This window comes from Gavia stellata, chromosome 22 (assembly GCF_030936135.1).
Source record: "Gavia stellata isolate bGavSte3 chromosome 22, bGavSte3.hap2, whole genome shotgun sequence".
Lineage (NCBI taxonomy): Eukaryota > Metazoa > Chordata > Aves > Gaviiformes > Gaviidae > Gavia > Gavia stellata.
In genome coordinates, this window is record NC_082615.1 from 6,313,855 (window position 1) to 6,327,504 (window position 13,650).

Sequence of the window (13,650 nt, forward strand, 5' to 3'; positions counted from 1 at the left end):
GATCCTCCCCGTGATCTCAACTCTTCCTCTGGAAAGCACATGGAAGCCCCTTTTGCCCACTCTAAATCCTTCTGGAAATAGTCAAAAATTTGTTATCACCTAAATAGAAAAGAGGAGAAACACAGACTCTTTGCAAACGGCCCTTTGATCTGTATTAAAAACAGCTCTCAAAGTTCCTCAAGAGTTAGAATTAGTGGGGCATGGGTGAGGGGCAGTTTAGATACGGGATGTAAAATATTAAAAAGTGCTCTGCAACTAATTTTTGTTTTATGTGTGTGGGTGCATGTGTGTGCATATATATACATACACAAACATGCACATACACACACATATATACATATATATACACATACATATATATATGTACACATACATATATATGTACGTATGTATAAAGTTAAAAAGTTCTATACGATATGATTAGAACAAGTGTCCTTGGAAGGTCACGACTGGAGAGAGTGGGGCCTGTTGGGATGGCAGATGGGGCACTCGCCCTCCTCGGCGCACGTTTCACACAGCACTGCATGTTGGCACGGTAACACCACCCGGTTCTCCTCCTGACACTTAAGGCATTTCACTGACTGCATCTGAAATACCGCCTGCAAGAGAGGGGGACAGGGCAAAACGTAAGCATCAAAGTCACAAAGCAAAAGCAGTTTGGGGAACAGCAAGGAGGCAGCAGGGGAAGGACTTGCAGCTGTCTGCCCATTCATCTTCCAAAGCAAAAGCAAAGCAGCACAGCATGATGTCTTTTAGGACCTTTAGGATCAACAGAGCAGCTTTGATTGACTTAAACTCTACTTCAGGCACAAAGAAGAGGTAGGTATTTTCCTGTAAGCTGGCTAAAACTCACTTTGGCTACATCCACAAGGAATTGCTTTGATAGGCTGCTGATCTCTGGCTGTATTAAAGAAAAGGGAAAAAAGCCGTGATCTGTAGGAGCAGAGAGAGCAAGGCCCTGCCCTGCAAATCCCTGGCACTCACCTTATCGACTTTCTCCAGGTTTGCCCGCAGCTGTTTCTGAAGGGTGTAAAGCGAAGAGAGTGAGAGGGTTTCCAGGTCAGAGAAGGAGCGCAGAAACTGAGCATCCTGGCCTGTGTGGATCCTTTCCAGCTCCTCCTGCAGTTTCTTCACTTGCAGCTCCAAGGCTTCCCTCTGCTCCCGGGCCAGTTCACATTCTATGTTAGCTGTGTTGGCGCGATCATTTGCTTCCTCTGCCTCCTTTTTCCAAGCATCACAAGCCTAAAAGTTCCAACAAAGAGGGTAAAAGAAGCAGTCTGAAAACTTGGTCAGCCTCCAAGAGAGAATCCCAAGCAAAAATATCCACTTCCATACACTCCTCACCAGGAGCATGTTCTGTCCAGTCTGCCCTGTTCACAAATTCCGAAACATCCTTGGAGCTTTGCTTCAAAGCACTGCTCATTCCAGATACCCTGTCTGGTTGGGCTGTGGTTCTACATATTTGGCTCACACTGTCAAGGGGATGAACTTTGCATACCAGCAAATTGTCATGGATCTAAGTCAACTGGCAAGGTCTAAGAGACTGTCAAGCACTCCAGTGCATCTGTTATGACACCTGACATTGCACTTCCAGCATCTGAACACATCAGGCACAGTGATTCAGTCCTTCTTTCCAAGGGAGAAGAGAGAATAAGAATGCTTAAGAAAATCTGTTTGTAAAGCCTACAGCTCCTCCCGTCACCTCAATGTCTGGAAAGCTCGACAGCCTCCTACTCCTTTACACTCCCTAATCCCTCTTCCCAGGAGTTGCCCAAGTACCTGTTTGGCTTGTTTCCAAGACTCTTCCCACTGCTTTATTGTGCCGTTGGCTTCATCCAGTTCTTGTCGTAGCCTTGCCAGCTCCGCAGCACCTGGACCTGACAGAAATGCAGGTGAGGTACTGGGCGAAAAACTCCCCGAAGCAAAGTGTTCCCATATGCTGCTGTTCATCCCATTTAAACCTGTTTCACAGGGAAATAGAGAGGGTTATGTCACAGGTGCTGGCAATTTCCCCATTTCCTCCCTACCCCTGTGAAATCCAGGATTCAAAAATGTGTAATTAGGAAAGAGAAGATCATCTTAAGAATTACTTTCATCCCCAGGACCCAGGAGTCTGTCATAGAGGGACTTTACCACGGAAGTTTCACTCCATTAGGCCTCATATTTAATGATACAGAGGGGACCCAAGAAACTGAGTGGAGGTGACTTTTGAACAAGGCTGGTTTTAGAAGCATCTATTTTACAGCAGAGCTGACTATCAGCTTGAATCCCCCTTCTCATATGAGAACCTCTGAACTGGTTACTACCTTCCCGCTTCTCTGTGCGGCGCAGCCATCAGTGTTGGCAAACGGATTGGTTCACACAGCCAACCCAGGTGGTGCTTCCTCTCACATTATACCCTGAGAAAACCTCTGGTTTTGTTTCCTCAGCTTCATGCTTAGAAAAAGGAGCTCACTTCCCAAATAGCGAGACTAAAACACACCAACGTCATTACTCTTTGCATATGCAAGAAACAGCACTAACTGGAAAACCCTGTTTATAAACAAGTGGAGGCAATAGTATATACATCAGCTTCATCCCCTGCAGAGTTCTAGCGTAAAGCTAGTGACTGGCACCAGAGAAGACTAACTAACCAACCACTTCCCTATTTTAGCTTCTTCAAATAATTTCTCTTTTCAGGAAGAAATTCGAGGCTTAGGAGACAAAGCAGTCGTAAACAAAACTGGTTATTTTTCACAGACTCCAAGGTTTGTACCCTTTTAATAACAGAAGTATTTCTACTTAAAATAAGCATCCACACTTTGTGCTCAGGGGAGAACTAATAGGAAAAGCTCATATCGAGACAGAGCTACTCAGCGATGTGGACTCTTACACACACAGACATGCACCAGTGTGATGTAAGAGTCATTTTCATTTAGTGGTGCTCACCACTGGGTGTGGACATTCGTAAATCTAGTTGCATTTGATAATTCTGATTCTTACAGGAGCCAAACTGATTGTGTCTGCAGGCAAGCCCTGGAGCCAATGGCCTCTCACTGAGGGCTAACCCAGCACCACTTACTTCCCATTTAGTACCAGCCAAGACACAAACAGGAAAAAAAACACAGCTGAGAAATAGCAACTTGTCTTCACTAAGGGCTTAGATGCATTAACAAGTCATTTAGCAGAGCAACAAGGGCTCTTCACTGGCTCAAGCCACTTACCACAGATCTATTTCAGCTGCTCTGAAGCATGCTCAGTTGAGAGCAAGATGTTTTAACGGAACCTCAACTCACATTTTATTTTTAAAGCTCCAGTTTTCTTGAAAGGGAATCTAGCACTAAGCAGGATGCTAGCAAGCCACAAATTCTGCCATAAAGCTGACCAAGCTTATCTCGTTGCTTCTTTCTACTTCCTCTTTCCACCTGCTGTTCTCATCTCACATTTGAAGTAGTAAGACCCTTTGGTCAGGAATGCCTTCTCTGCACATTTTGCATCTAGCACAGTGGGAACTAGCTCAGGACTAGGTATTTTTAACTCAAGTGCAATACAAATAATTAATAACTACACACACTACACGCTAACTTATGTGCATTCAGCAAGTCACATGGAACAGATAAGATTCCAGATTCCCAAATGCTAGCTTACTATTTAAATATCTTATCAAAACCTCAGCAAAAAGGTTTTGTTGTATTACAGGAAAGTATCTAACTTTTTTCTTAAAAATCAAGTATTTAAATGCATTTGTGAATTTCCTGCATTTCTTTGGTTTTTTATTTGCTTAACTTGTTTCTTCTGAAATTAAAAGCAGGCCTTATCAGCAAATTTTCCTTTTCTTACTGAAAGTGGGATGAACAGCCAGCCTCAACACTAATTAATAGCAGAGATGCCTTCTGATGTCTCTTGTCTTATTACAGTAATTGTAAAAGCTGTTAAAGCCAAACAAATAGAAATCGCAAGGCATGGAAGCATGGTTTTGGCCTATGTAAACAAGGGATGCAGTTACACAGATAAGTGCATGCAGAAATAGATTACAAAAGCATGTAATCATTTTATTAGGTTAAGCTGAATATTAAAGATTAAAGTATATTTAAAATTTAAAGAAGCATTTACATCTAGTGTCAATAGAGAAAACTAATATTTACTGTTACTAACAGAAATGAGCAGAGCCAGTGTCACCGTAGCCTCGAGCCCATCAAACAGTTTTATTTCTCAAGGTAACCCTGCGTCTTGGTAATAAAATAGACTTGGCCCCTCAGTTCCCAGTTATGCCTGATACAGCTGAAGCTCCAAAACAATTTCTCATCCCTTGACAGTCCCTCATACAGGAAACAGATCCTCAAGAGAGGGAAAACAAAAAAAGGAGCAAAGGGGACAAAGCTGAAACACTAACGTTTCGCAAAGTCCATACTGCAAAACTGCATGCAGAGCGCCAAACAGGAGAAAAAAGTACAATGAACCAAGCCTGCTCTAGAGCTCCCAGAAGCCAATCCGACCTACAAGCAGTCCCAAGCCCAAACTGCCCAAACCCCACCTTCACTAAGCAAAGCTGAGGACCCAACTCTGAGTTTTATGTAAAGTGAAGAAGTCTCAGTACAGCGTTTTTGGCAGGAAAAGGCAGAGCTCTTTTCTCTGAAAGGCATCATCAGAGCAAGTCACTTAACTCATCTGTCTCTTTTTCTCAGCCTAGAAACATGGGAAGTAGAGGGAATTGCTCCCTTGTTCACAAGGTATTAGCTGACTTTTGGTAAAGCAGCTTCTTGTACTGTTGCTGTTCTCATGGGAAGAAGAGATACAAATGGCAGCAGTGAAATAATACATTAAAATTAAAGCTAACTTGAAAGAAAATACTTACATGGCACAGACAGGCATGTACATGGGACACACACACTGTGCATTTACCTAATGATCCATGAGAAGCTGATGTCCCCAGGAATGTGTTTTCTGATTGGCTTAAGTGTCCCTGGGGCTGATGGAGGAAATGCGATGAGAGGCTGACCGGTGGAGAAGGAGAGGCAGAGTGAAAGGAGGCAGAGCTTCCAAGGGACCCGGGGATATTTACAGGAGCAGAACTTTGCAGCAAACTCCCACCTGGACAAAGAACACACAGAGAGGATGGCTATGTATGACCATGAAGTATGGGCCAGAGCACAGTGCAGGAGTTCAGAGCAGAAGGCATTAGCTTCCCTCTCTCCTCACTAAACCCCTCGGGATTCCCTCCGCTTCTCATCATGTTTCATTCCCCTCTCAGCCTTTTAGAAGAGCACTGAAGCTGCCATCCCATGAACCACGCAGGTTAAGACCGTCTAGAGTTCAATGGACTACTCTTTCATCAGCCAAAGCAACAAAAGTTTTTCTGAGCAGAGTTCGGTCCCTATCAGCCCAGAGAAGACTAATTTGCTATCTGGTGAAATACTTTGTAATGAAAATTCAATTCTAAAACATGTACCTCTGCCTTTAATACTTTCAAACAACCTGTAGTGAGAAGACTATCATGCTGGGTCAGGTCATGAGCTTAACCACTAAAAATCAGTGACTAGTTTTAGTCATTTTAGACATACTTGAGTGCCTGGATCTATCAGTAATAAAAAAAACCCCAAATAAACAAAAGCCCAGCCTCCAAAGACATCACACTTCCCTTACACAAGAGGTTATTCTGTCTGCCACACACAGATTGAGGGAGATCTCAGCCCTGCTCCCCATCCTCTCCTGATCTCCCTTCTTACAAGATCACCAGGTAACACCCAGACCTGAGGTGAACAGAGGGAAAAGCAGTGGGGAGGATCTAAGCCACTGTAGATGGGTAGCAGCAGAAGCAGGGCTATCAGCAGACATGCACAGCAAACTCCCCAACCAGGCTCTTATCTTTGGCAGGGAAGCGGAAGTGATATTCTTTATGGTTCCTTCCATGGGTCCCTTCCTATCTCAATACAGCTCCAGGCAGTATAGTTCCCTTGAAAACCTTCAGACCACCAAAGTTAGTTCTCATTCAAAACCTGTCTTACATAGCAAGGGTAGCTAGGAACTACAACCACTTCCAAAAAGCTATGAGACATTTCTTTTTTCCCTGGACACTCATTAGAGACAGGTAGAAGAGGCCTTAGCCTACCTCCACGTATTAAAACGAGACAGACATTACAGGAATCAAATCAGCAGACCATGATGACACTCTGTGACAGATGGATAGCATTACCAGGTCAGTGAGCTTCCTGTTATTGCTAGGGAGAGTTTTCTGCTTAAGATGCAAATCGTTATACTTTGGCCTGTTTTTAAAGGTATCAGATGCCTTCTAGAGTCTACTTACACACTTTAAAAAAAAAAAAAAAAAAAAAAAATCAAGCAAGTCCCATTCAGTCTCAAGAAACATCCCAAAGACACCTGGACTCAATGGCAAGAACTCAGCTCTGCTAGTCAATAAGGGCAAGCTTTCACTTCAAAGATGCTCAGTGGTTGCCATAGTTTGTTATAATTGCTGTTTTAACCAATGTTATTTTGGGACTGGTTTTAGAGCTTTGTTGGGCTGGCTCCACTGAGGTGACAGGGCAACACTGCTTGGCAGAAGATAAAGAAAGCTCTGTTGCTTTCATGTACCTATCATGATGCCACTCGTGTGGGGCACTGTGCTGCTGTCAAATGTCTTCTCCAGGGCAGCCACTCCGAATTCATTCAGGTCCAGGTCATCCAAGGCAGACTCTGCCAGACACAGAGGTACCAATTATGTTATAAAGGACCAACAACTTCAAGAGATAGGATGGCCCAAAGAGCCTACATGCAGAGGAGCCTTTGCTCTCTATTTGTCAGTCTGCACAGCCCTACTCTCCGCCCTCTGCAAGGCTGTTCTTAAATGGTTTGGCAGAAGTGTCATGGGCAGCTTTTCAGTTCAGGTTCTTTTGCCTGATCTGATTTCTTTTTGTCTCAAAGTATTCCCAATGCTATATGAAAACAAAAATTTGATGAAATAACAGCAGTTCCCTTAAGTCTCCCCCAAATTGCTCTTTCAAGTCTGTCCATAATATGCAATACCACTGGCTTATGACATGTCTGGGTCTGGCTTGTGCTTTGTCCCTACTCTGCTGAAGAGTCACTCAGAAAAGAAATACCAGTAGAAGGGAACACTTGAAAATCATCTCTGAGGTTCAAATATGGGGTATAATAAAGAAAGCTTATGAATGCCTGCAAATGTTACATCTATTTGAACATGCCTCATCACTAATCATGATCAATATAATTCCATCCCACACATGCCCACTCATTTCTATTATTATTTTTAACAAATTAGTGAGATCACCTCAGAAACGTTAGATTTAAAAAAAAAAAAAACAACAAACAAAAACCACAACCAGGTGACCAAAAAACCTGTACCTATCTAAAAGGAGTGATTCCACTCTCTGGACTCTCCTGTTCTCCTTTTTCTTGCAGCTTCTGTCCCACACTCTATGAAGGGCAAGTCCTTGCAATCTACCTGGTGGTAGCCCTTGCTATAAAATGGTCATTTAGAATGTAAGGGGTTGTAACTGTGGAAAATGCCCCTCTGATTTCCTGCCTACTCCAAGACCTCTTTGTCACTTTGACAAACCTAAAACTAAGGCCCTTTACACCACCTGACATTCTGAATAAGTGGCTCAGAGGCCTTCTGTTGGTCCCGTGGGTGAATTTCATCCGTAATCACCTGCAGAAAACATCAGATGTGTCACAGTCACAGAGAAAGCTTACAGTCTCAGGAATCTGCCAACACTGACAGAGACGAAAAACCTGGAGTTCACTGGAACACCCATGGCTATTCCAAGTCTCATACCTGGTGATCCACGTCTGAGGAAGCCCTATTAGCGTAAGTAAAAAAGGCAAAGTTACCTATAACAGACTCAACGGTGTCACTGGTTGGGTAGAAAGGAAGGGCATTGGCATTCATGCCTGGTATGCTGCTGGTGCCGGCAGGGCTTGGTGGCGTTGCAGCCAGACTGGAGGTGATACTAGAGGAGATGCTGGATGTCAGTGGGCTCCCCACTGGGAGAATACCCAGTATGTCCTGAAACAAGAGTTTTAAAGGGGAAAGAGGTAGGAAATAAAACATCTTTATAGAAGAATCCCTTCAGAAACATGCAGGAATGAGCCAAAGATCAGCAGCAGACCTGTTCCTGCTTGCTTCCAACCTGACAGATGGCTGGTGCTACTACTGGGCTGGGGGTGGGGGAGAGATTAACAGCTTTTCTTTAATTTCTGCAGACTGTTTTCTGCCCCTCCCCTCCTGTCACACAACCATCCCAACTCCCCCCCCCGCCCCCAGTATTACCAACTCCTTCAGGCTGCTCCAGAATTAACTCCTGTGACCCGCAGGTTGCATGCAATCATAGGGATGGGTCACACAATCACTCACTCAGATTTAGTTCAGCACACAACTTAGAACCTGATATTAAATTCTCTATGCCGAATCCTTGACCTTAGATGACTCCAGAGATCCATCCCAGCTCAATTTTCTGTAATTTGGAGATTCTCTCCAGCACGGTCCAGGCCTATGTATCTATCCTGAATTCATACAGGTCTAGACATTGACAAATAACTCCTCCAGCAAATCATCCCATCTTCATAAAGTAATCCCTCAAGATGAGCATCCCTAATGGTGTCTGGACTGTCATTTACTGCCTACAGAGTTGTCTGGATCCACAGAGATTTCTTGTGTCCTTGTTTGCAGTGGTGCAAGCACTGAGCTAGGTTCAGAGCCCTGCTAGCAGTACCATACCTGTTTGGGCTGCAACAAAGGTTGCTCCTGGCTCCTGTGTTCCAGCGAGTGGGACTTCATTTTTGCTTGCTGCAGTAAAGAAACAGAACAAAAGATAAGCAGAGGGATTAGCAGCAAAATTAAAAACGGCTGACTGCTGGCTTTGGAGAGGCCATGGGAAACACAATCCCCTCCTCTCTTACAGCCTGCTCTGGGCACTAGAGAATTCAGAGAGCAGGAAAGCACAGCAAACTGAAAACACCACAAGTAATTTGCTTTCTATACACCAAGACATCACCCTTAGATTTATGCAAAGACTTGTCACAATTACATTTGCCTTCAATGCTGCTGTAAGTTCTCTGCTAGCACGAAGCATCTTAAGAACAAAGACCAAAAATTAATTATTTTGCCTTGCTATAAATAACTCATCAGCCCTACTAGTATCTAAAAAAAGTGTCAGAAGTGGTGGGAGGCACACTATGTTTTTAAATTATGTAAACATTTTTCAGCTTTAGGAAAATGAAGTATGTAGATTATGTTTTCCCTCAAACTTTTCCAGCTCCCAGCTAGGATTGCTAAGTAAAATGAAGTGATAACTAACCAATTTTAAAAGCAACATCAAAACTGATATAAAAAAATATCCTTCCGCCATCCATTAACATAGAGAGCTCAAAGCTATAAAACATAAGTGAGGTCAAGGCTGTTTGGAATTCCAAAATTGCATGAATGCCAACATACATTTAGAAATCCACTATCCAGCCTAAAAATTCAGCTTAAGAACCTTCCAGTACTATATCCTTAACGGATATCAACCCTCTTGCCTCACAACATCAGTCAATTCTGAGCTACAATAACCAGAGTTGGGAAGGAAGTGGCCTCTGGAGCTTGTCAGTGTGTAACGGTCTGTTCTGCAGGCCTTACTCTGTTCATCCCATGCTGCTACATGCATAAGGCATGGCACAGGGAGATCAATCACACCCTCCAGGCACAGAGAGGGAGCAAAAAAGTGCTGAGAGTCAGAGCTGCTTGTCTACTCGCTCTCCAACCCTCCAGTCTGAATCAGAGACATATTCCAGGCATAAAGTCCGCTTGATGGTTTTTATTGCAAATGTAGGCCGTCACCATCTCTGCAGGGGAGATACGGGCATGATGTACAACAGCAGTGCACGAGATGCCACACTACCCTGAAGTGATACGCCTTGACTTTTCAGCTTAAACAGTCTTATGAAAAAGATAAATGATTGCTGGAGAGGGACGACATAACCAGACAGGCGAAAGAACAGCAGAAGAATTCATCTCTTGATTTTACCTAATTAAATCATTTTCTCTGCTCAACTATATGCCTATGGGCAGATGGGGAGGTCAAAGCCTGGCAAACACGCAGTTGAGATACAGATGCAAAAATCCTTCTGCGGTGGGTAGCATTCTGTCACGCTTCCCTGAACAACACACAGTGCGTTTACATACAGCAAAACTACCACTGGACCGATCACAGGCTTGTTTTCCTTTGTGTGCAATAGATGCGCTACGTTGCTGCATCTGTGTGTGTCTGATAACATGCCTGCTAGATTATCCAACACATCCCTACCCTGTTTGACACTCATCTGAACACAAGATGTGCTATCAACAGACGTCAGAAGCTAAAGTGAAGGCACATACGCAGCCATGCCCCCCCCCACTGAGAGGCTTCCTGCCAATGTAGTTAGCTGGCTCTGGTGCAGTTAAGTCTTACTGGAAGGTTTTTTTTCCTTTAAGGAGGAGAAAAAGTGAACTCATTTCTAAGCTAGTCTCAATTTCCACTGCCTTGAACTGATGTAACACCAGTGAAAAACGGAGCAAACCGATTGTCACGACTAAGCCAGTCTACTTTAGCTCTGAATAACATTAAAAAGGGCATACATGAAGACAGACATTCAAAGGGCAGGCTGAAATTCTCCAGCTCACTCTGTTGCAGTCAGGAAAGAAAACAGGGGACATAAATTACGAGTGAAATGGAACGTTTTCTGACCAGCATGGAACAAACCTACTGTGCTGTGTGTCAGGACTTAGGAGCACCTTCTGGTCGTGGCACTCAAGTTCTTCCAGTGCAGCCAGCATTTTTCCAGCTTGCTAAATCTTTCGGGACTCAGGAAAAGTATTTTTAGCTTTAACTGCTGGCTCAGCCTTACCACAAGCTATGTGGAACCTATTAACACAGAAGGTGCATTTTTCATTCTAATAAGATAGAAACTATTTGTACTAATTCTACAGAGGAAAAATGACAAGCCTATTGCAGAGCTGAGCCAGAGTGACTCTTAAGTTTTCAAATATGACTTAACAAAGTTAAATGCCTAATTATTGGTCTAATTTACAGTGTATATGAGAATCTCTGGTGCCCACTGCAGCCAAAGGGAATTACAGGGGATTTAAAAAAAAGCAAGTAATTATAGATTAAAAGAAAATTAAATCAGGACACTTATGAGATACCTAATTTTGTCTCTAGAAGCCTAGCATAAGGCAACTGTGATTACTTCCCTCTGTATCTTCACAGCTATTTATTCCAGTCATTTAACACAGGTTTTTGCTTAATTAAAGCCAGATGAGTAAGAAGCTACCTGAATACAGTATCTCTGTAGCACAACCTGGACTTCAGACATAAATGCTCATCATCTGGCCCTCCTTTTAAAAGCCCTATTTACACTTCATCCCCTTTCTCCTTGGCTTAGGCTTGCTGCTCATTTTCTCCAAAGCAGGGCCTCTCTGGCACCTTGCCTCTGCTGGCAGGAAACAGGGGTTCTCTCAGTCCTTCAACATTGGGTTCGCTCCTCATTTGCAGCAGAGACAACATGTTTTTTCTTTTGTTTCTGAAACAACTGCTACAAGCTGCTGTGCCCAGAAGAAGTGCCAGGATCACAGCATGGTCTGCTCTTTACCCCCAAAGACGTATTGCATCAATTTGAAATTTCCTAAGCGACATCCACATTAAGCAAGAAAATGAAGGCATTTATAAGAAAGCATACATGCATATAGCTTAATCTGTATTTGTTACTAAACCATTTTAATTAGACTAAACAGTGTTCAAGACTGGCCCTACTGCAAAGTTTGGTCATATTTTCCCAAAGTTGTAAAAATAAATAAAACAAAACCCACAGAGTCTGCTTCTAAATCCAACTACTTCATGCAAGAGCTTGTCTGGACGGTTTATTTCCACTGTTTTCTCACAGCAGTGCAGTACTAACGCAGCAGTATAAGCTTATTAAGGCTAGCTTCTTTAATATTACAGACAAGAGTTTAAAACATAGCCAACTTAAAAGCAGCATTTCTTGTCATTTCTGTTTTCGAGCAACACAGACCAGGTATTCTTATTCCTTTTTATTATTTTTTTTTTTTAAATAACTTATAGGAAATATTTTTGCAGGCACCTCTTCATAAAAGTAGCGATTCCTTCCCCTATATTGAGATATTGTTCTATTACATTTACAAACCTAGTGAAGAATAAAAACTGAGACCCAAGTTCTGGGTTGGACTCAGCTGACTTGGAAGGGATGGTGCAGATAAGCTATTAATTGTAACATCAAGAAAGGAAATTCACAATAAGAAGTTGACCGTAGAAAAGCTCATGTGTGGCAGAAGAGATGGAAGAGACTGTTGTAGGCTTAGGGAGCAGTCTGAATAAGGCATGACACCAAGACGGAGAAGACTGAGGAAGCAGCAAGGCAAGACTGGGATATCCAAAAGGGATAAGAGGAAATGTCATTAGAGATGTGGGTTGGGTAAGATTGCAGAGGGTTCTTCAAATGAGAATGAGGAATTCAAATTTCATACAGAAGCTACAGGAGAGAGTCAAGGATCAGAATGATACAGCCAGAGAAGCAAGAGACAACTAACATGACATTTTTAATACATTGGAGAAATGAAAGGTGAAAACAGAAGACAAACCAAGTCACGGAGATCAAGGTAAGAGTTCGGAGTGAGAACAGAGAAGGAAGGATGAGTTTCCATGAGACAACACAGTAAAATAAACAGCAACTCTTAGCAAGGACCTAAATATGGAAAAAGAAAGAGCAAGAAGTGATATGTGGGAAGCTACCCAGGGTCGACACAAGACAGAAGTTGTGAGGGATTAGGAAAACAAGCAGCAGCTCGACTTCAACAAACTGAGTGTGTGATGGCAGCTAGGCAGACGAGAACAGATGTAAGATGGAAGAGACTGGAAGGGAGGCTGAAAGCAACAGCAGGGATCTGAGAACTGCTAATGAGAATAGTGCTTTCTCATTTTTGTTCCTTGAAAAATAAAAATACATTCAAGCTAGACTGGGCAATTTCTCATTCTTCCTCATCCCCCCAACTCTTCCAGCCAATATTCCCTACTAACCTGGCATTTGAAACTCTTCAAATACTCGGCCCCCACCTGATCTTCTCGCTCAAACCCCGGTGCTTTCTTGTAGCTGCCGGCTGCTGTTACTGAGTCTGGAGGAAAACCAATGGTCTCCAAGCTGTGTGGCTTTCCAATGGCACCAGGAGGAGACCCACATATATTAGATGGGCTTCCGAGACTGCTGTTCCTACAAAGAATCTAATAGAAGGAACAAGTGTCAGGAAAGTACAGCCAGCCAGCAGCAATGACTTGAAGAGGAGAGGCATCCCACAGAAGAGCTCATTCACTTCACCGTTTGTGCGTCGATTATACTGACAGTCAACACAAGCATACAAGCTTCCAGTAAACAGTAATTAAAAACCAGGAAAAAGCTCCAGTAGATACTGGATTTATACAGTCCCACAACCATGGTTTTACTGCCATTACTTTGTACTGGAGTGCAGTCTTATAAAAACCAACCTACAGCTCTAGTGACATTTATGCTTTCTGAGGCCTCAGATGCGACTGATCAAGTTTCCAAACCTGACCAAAACTATCTTTGCTTTCCTTAGGCTACAGTGGATCCTGTCTGCACTCTGAGTAGTAGCATGAAACCTGG

At 43.1% G+C, this 13,650-nt stretch overlaps 1 protein-coding gene across 1 annotated transcript in view; it reads right to left on the bottom strand.

Annotated features, from left to right (window-relative positions):
- Positions 1–431: 431 nt before the first annotated feature.
- Positions 432–13,650, bottom strand: part of UNK (unk zinc finger) — a 41,315-nt gene continuing 28,096 nt past the window's right edge. The window contains exons 9-16 of the mRNA XM_059828151.1: positions 13,050–13,250; positions 8,717–8,785; positions 7,831–8,005; positions 6,571–6,672; positions 4,882–5,070; positions 1,780–1,961; positions 985–1,242; positions 432–599 (exon numbers count right to left, since the gene is read on the bottom strand). Coding sequence (XP_059684134.1) covers positions 444–599; positions 985–1,242; positions 1,780–1,961; positions 4,882–5,070; positions 6,571–6,672; positions 7,831–8,005; positions 8,717–8,785; positions 13,050–13,250 — 1,332 coding nt within the window. The 3' untranslated portion in view covers positions 432–443. The remainder of the gene's footprint in view (positions 600–984; positions 1,243–1,779; positions 1,962–4,881; positions 5,071–6,570; positions 6,673–7,830; positions 8,006–8,716; positions 8,786–13,049; positions 13,251–13,650) is intronic.